General features: G+C 37.5%; 1 protein-coding gene across 1 annotated transcript in view; it reads left to right on the top strand.

The window, feature by feature from the left end:
* Window positions 1-68: 68 nt before the first annotated feature.
* UNC79 (unc-79 homolog (C. elegans)) overlaps window positions 69-6000 on the top strand; it is a gene marked incomplete at its 5' end in the record, with an annotated part of 38099 nt that continues 32167 nt past the window's right edge. Inside the window, 4 exons of the mRNA XM_010024910.1 lie at window positions 69-209; window positions 4110-4148; window positions 5158-5270; window positions 5357-5442. Of these exons, the coding sequence (XP_010023212.1) occupies window positions 69-209; window positions 4110-4148; window positions 5158-5270; window positions 5357-5442 (379 nt within the window). The remainder of the gene's footprint in view (window positions 210-4109; window positions 4149-5157; window positions 5271-5356; window positions 5443-6000) is intronic.

The raw sequence follows: 6000 nt of genomic DNA, 5'->3' as shown, positions 1-6000 counted from the left end.
CAACCCTAACTATTCTATGGTTCTATGATAAATTTGTTAATGTCAGTTTTTAAAACTGTTATTTGCAGGTGCCATGACTGTGGGGCTATTCTTGAAGAATATGATGAAGAAACACTAGGGCTGGCCATAGTTGTGCTCTCAACCTTCATTCACCTTAGTCCAGATATGGCTGCTCCTCTGCTGTTGGACATCATGCAGTCTGTAGGAAGGTAAATTCAGACTTTCTTCTCTCCCATATGATTGAAAGAATTTTGTGCCTTGAATTGGGTTTGCATACCTGTATGAAGTTATATATTTTAGAACCATTAAGTGAATAGCATATGGTTTTGTCTGTTGCTTTGTTACTCATCATTTTAATTTCTTACGTAACTTATTCCACTGTCACTTCAATTTTGGCCAGCTCCTTTGATGTTCTCCTTTTTTACCCTCCAAAGGGAGGTTCCATCTTGGGATTCTCCCCAGTTTGTCCAACTGTAAGCAGTGACGTAAAGAATTAATTCAGTTTTCTGCAATACCCTTATATTACTTGAGTGACCTGTGTATTACCTGAACAGCAACTGATGCAACAACTGGTGTGCTTTCTGATCATGTTTTATTTGAAGAAAAATTTATGGTTAGTTTTAATTCCTTCTTCTATTTGCTCCTTGAACCATTTTTTGACTTGCCGCCTTATGGGTTTTATGTTGGATCTCTCAGAATTTATGTTCTTTTCTGCTTTCATTTGAGACATGACATAAGCTTTTTGAAAGAAGCCTTCCTTTTTTCTAATAACCTCTCTCACCTTACCTTTCTTCTGCTCTGTTGAAGTCTTTCCTTACAAGTGGGGTACCTTGGCCCTGTGCTTCCAATGTAATGTTCTTAAACAGCCTCTGAGCTTCTTGTAGAGACTGAATTCTCACGGCTACCCTTTTTTGCTGCTTTGACAGAATTTTTCACTTTTATGTAGTTCCTGTTTAGAAGTTATGCGCAAATGTGGCCAGCTTTTCTGAGTTTTGTTGCTCCTGGAGGACTGTTGACTCCAGGGTATGATCATTCATTAGCATACTCAAAGCTCTTCAGGATTTTCAACCGTATTTCATATGCTAATTAAGACTAAGTAAAGAGTTGCATCTCCTTATGAGGGCTTCCTAACCAACTGCTGCACAAGATTGTCCCCGATAAGGGCTTAAACATTTGGTGTGTATTATTTTTCTCTTGCGATCTTTACTCAGTGTGCATGGGATAATAGAAGTGCACCATTGCTACTGTATTAACTTTTCACTGCGGCCTTGGCCACTTCCACAACTTCCTGCCTAAGAGGTAGATGATCTCCAGAAGTTCCTTCCAACCCTAATGATAGTGTGTGATTCTATGTGTGTGAGGTGAGATGGATGCTATGGGTATTTCAGAATAAACTTGTGAACAGCACTAGTAGTGCAGAAACGACACACTGCTCTCCTTTCCCATGTTCTTTTCAATGACTGAAGTTAAAACTGCTTGACTGTGCCTTTTTCAGGGGCGCAGCTCTTCGCAGCTCTGCCTCTTCACTACCTCCCACTTCCATTTAAACACAGCAGGTATCCAGGTCCTCCATTTCCATTAATTGCAAGGCTGCAGTTCCCTGCTGTCATTGCTAATGAACTCTGATGGAGGCAAACTTTCTAATCTAGACGGATGCTGTACATTCACACAGATTCTTTTGAGGACAACAGTACTACAGCCACAGAGAGGAAATAATTTGGAAGATAAATTATGAAGGGATGAGGGCCAAGTGGGTTACCTTTTTCTGTGCTTTGAGGAAGAAATGCTGCATCTTTGGAGTGAGACAACTGATTGTTTTGGAGAAGCAGATCACATGCAACATGGGGTATTCCTGATAAATGTCCTGTGTTTTTCCTAAGCCCAATAAGAAGCTCCTCACAAAGGAATTATTTTGAATATATGCAAAATAAGTACCATATGCAGAGAGTCATTCAGGAACTTCACGTGTGTAGCCTAAGTTGCTGTCTTTCATTCTTGCTGCTTTGATGCTTAGAAAAGGAAAGAAGGAGTTAGGAAATTGAGGGTCTTTCAGAATACCTAAACAAGACATAGAAAGATTTTTAAAAGTTATTTGGGTACTCACAAGTGCAGATAGGCATCTCTTTTCAGAACAGAAAAAGTTTTTGGTTCAAGTTACTGACAACTTGACATGTTTGTAAGACTCTGGCATGCACTTAACTTTATGTTCTAGTTCCTCAATAAAACTTTTCGACTCGTTTGTTCTTGTTTCATTGATTTACAATGAGATTTAGCTTTCAGAGCTTCAAAGCCATTTAGGCATTTAGGTTTCTGGGTTAGTAAGGAGCTTTGAAAAGCTTAACTTCTGCTCTTAACATGTACACATTTGAACACATCCTTTTACTGTCTACTGTCCATTTGCTGTTCTGCTTTGTGGTCTGCAAGGTGGAGGTACTGATGGGGGTTCATGGCCTTTGTGCAACAAAATATTTAGAATAGTAATGATATACAAGCTATACATTCCAGAAAGTTTCAGATGTTTCCAAGTGTTTAATGTAGTTCATGTCTCATGAAGTTTTTTCGAAGTTAGAAATCAAATGTCTTGTTTATCATAAAACCCCCACCTTGCATTATTACATTCACAAGAACGAACAACTTTGTGTAGGACTTCGATTTCTTTTAGAAGAAGTATTTTATGCTGTGCTATTTGTATACTTCAGTAGGTTTTTTGAAAATAAGTGATTAGTCTCATTGCATTCTGCAGAAATCCTCATGTGCTTTAATGTAGCAGATGCTGCAGTTATTCCAGAATCAAGGTCTGTATTCTTTGAAGGCAGCTTCAGACCCATTTTCACCCAGAACTAGCTTTGCAGACCAGAATGAATATGTTGTATTTTAGGGTGGACTTCTCTTAAAAACAGTGGAGTCAGGGACTCTAATGGGTTTTTCTGATTTTTGCTGCGACAGCTGAGGATAATGTAATTTTCAACCCACTGCACAATCCAGCCTGAGATTATTGCACTGTTGAAAGTATGCTGTGTCCCCAGCTTGTTAAGCATCATCATAAAAATTGCCATGCATTTTGGTTTACGCTGATGCATTTGGCTGAGCTGCCTTAGGGCCCTTATTGGATTTTGCAGTGGTGACTAGAGAGAAAACTGTCTCCAGAACAGAGGCTGACAGAGGATTGAGCAACAGCTAAATACAGCCTAAAAGGATTATGAATCAAAGATAAACATTGAAAGCAGATCATCAGCAGATGTAAATTAGCGTAGCTGTATGAACTTTTCATTTAGACGTATCAACTGATACCAGCTGAAATATAGATGTGCAGCAGATGAAAGTAAAAATTGCATGGTCTTTTGTATGTAACAGATGCTTCCAATGTATGTCTTTATAATTGCTTTTAATGGCTTTTAGTATTAAAGGTGTGTTGCTTTGATATAAGCCCTGTTTCTATTCATTTACATGTCCTGGATATTGAAATGCATGGTTTTTCTTTACGATTGTGTTCAGTACCTTCATCACTGAATGCCCATATTTGGCTTTAAAGTCTATATTTAGGTACTAAAATAAATGACCTGATTTATGAGAAACCAGTATTTTTCATCTGATTTTGTAAGAGCTCATAGGTACTTAGTGTTTCTGAAATTAGGCCAGTTATTTAGATGCCAATATCTGGAACTAGAAGCCTTCCTTCAGACTGCCAAGTAGAGAATTTTGGCTTAGTCTATGTTGCTGTGTTAATCAGAAACAATTCAGTCAGTAGGCAGCTTCTGGCAAACTTTTTTTTCTCCGAATCCCTCCAGGTTAGTCATTATCCATGATGTGCATGTAAGGCAATAGCTTTACTTCATTGTCTTCATGCTAGTTAGGCAAGTAGATTTGTTTCTAAAGCTGTTAAATATTTGTGAGACTGCAAGACTGAACAGAGTTTATGTTGTGCAAACACAATCTGACTGAATTTAGAAGACTTCTTCAGAAGACCTTTCAAATGACATTTTAAATGTTCTCTCAAATTCTTATTATTTAAATTAAAAAAAAAGTTACTTTATTGGCTTACTTAAAAATTAAATAATAATAAAAAAGCATATGAGCTTCACATTTTTGATTGTTTGTTTTTATTCCAGGTTGGCATCGAGTACCAGTTTTTCTAATCAAGCAGAAAGGTATGGTAGCAAAGGATAACTTGGCCAAAATGAAACAATTAATATAAAGTATCCTCCCCGGCACTGAAATCACCTAAATTTAACTTCTTAAAACTTTATAAAGGTTTGCGAGTAAGAGGAAAAACCTGTCTTTTCCCACTTGTTTCAAGTATCTTGTGTGTTCTGATTATGAAAAGGAACTCATATTCATATGTATTGAACTTGAAAAAACTCAGATTCAGACAAAATTTAAAGATGCCTTCTGGGTTCCACAATTTCAGTGCAGGTTTTTCTAGCTTGTTCTTTGTTCAGTATTTGTCTTGATAAATTATCTCCATACATTCAATCAAGTGACTCATACTTGGCCATGGAGAACTTCTGGTAGTGATGTCTCATCATGTAAATCAGATGCTGAATAAGACAAATTCATTTTGAGAAGCTGTAAAACGTATTAAGATGTGCAGTTTATGAGTAAATAGATAATACTTTAGCTTTTTTAATGAAACCATTTTATAAGTGATTAGGAAGTACATCATGTCTTGAAGGAAACTGCAAGAGGCAAAATATATAATGCGTGTGTTTACCTGTTGTTCATATGTTTCATGGTAAAGCCAAGAACGTCATCCTACATTACTGAAATACACAAGATGAGAGCAGGTTTATATTTCAAACTCAGATAAATATTTCAAACACGATTCAAACTCATATTTATATTTCAAACTCAGATATATTTCAAACACAAATAAAAATGTCTGGAGGATCAGGGAAAATGCAACTTTTTTTTGAGACGTAAATACTTTAGGCATGTGTACATAGCTTTTGCAGCTTTACATGATTGAGCTGAAGTCATAAAATCAACATTCTGAACTGTGTTTTGGGATCAGGACAGTTCTGCTTTCAACTCATAGCTGAACACTTCTATAATTGAATAGGATCATCTTTGTTTTCTCCTGACAAACATGCCAGGTTTGAGAAGTGTTTCATCTGCAATCAATTTCTTCCCTCTTCCATTTCCTTCCCTTCATTTCAGTATGATGATCCCTGGAAATGCTGCAGGTGTGGCCAAGCAGTTCCTCCGTTGTGTGTTCCATCAGCTGGCTCCCAATGGTATCTTCCCCCAGCTCTTCCAGAGCAATATTAAAGGTAATGTGCAGTACCCGAGTGCACTTCTGATGGTTTCAGTTACATCTGTATGGACAGCCAGTGCAAAAATGTCATTTGAATTTCAGATGGAAGTTTTTTGCGGACCTTAGCCACGTCTCTTATGGACTTCAGTGAGCTGAGTTCCATTGCTGCTCTGAGCCAGCTGTTAGAGGTATGTTGGCAATTGGCTCTGTTAATGGTGATAGTTTTCTTAGCATTATCAGGTATATTGAATCACTTATCCTCATTCATTAAGAGTTCAAACTTGCATCACCAAAAGCAATGTGAATTTTTCTCCCTGGAAGCAGGATTAGGCTGTCCTTAACATTTTCCTTCTGGATTTTGTTCTCACTGATGTTGGTTTTTTTTGGTTGGTTGGTTGGTTTGGTTTTGTTTGTTTGTTGTGGGGTTTTTTTTTATTTTTTTATTTTTTTTTTTTTATTTCTTTGATTTAGTTTTTTTGTTCTGTTTTCATTTTCTCAGGCCAGCTTCTGGAGCTGTCCTACACACTGGTAGTGTGGGCCATCCCTTCCCCAGCAGTTTGTGTTTTTCAGGAACATGTCTGCTCATACATCTCAGTTCTCCCTCTCCCCTGTATCTGGTGGCAGTTTCTCCAAGTAATCCAAACATTTATTTACCGCCTTTCACTGATTACCTTCTGTGCACTCAGCTAGTTTCTACTTTAACTTTTATCCTCCCACTAGCACTAGTCACTTGCATGTATCCTGCT

Source organism: Nestor notabilis, unplaced genomic scaffold, assembly GCF_000696875.1.
Source record: "Nestor notabilis isolate BGI_N333 unplaced genomic scaffold, ASM69687v1 scaffold13562, whole genome shotgun sequence".
NCBI classification, from domain to species: domain Eukaryota; kingdom Metazoa; phylum Chordata; class Aves; order Psittaciformes; family Psittacidae; genus Nestor; species Nestor notabilis.
Note: the sequence above shows the minus strand (reverse complement) of the source record. Positions and strands in the feature narration are given on the sequence as shown.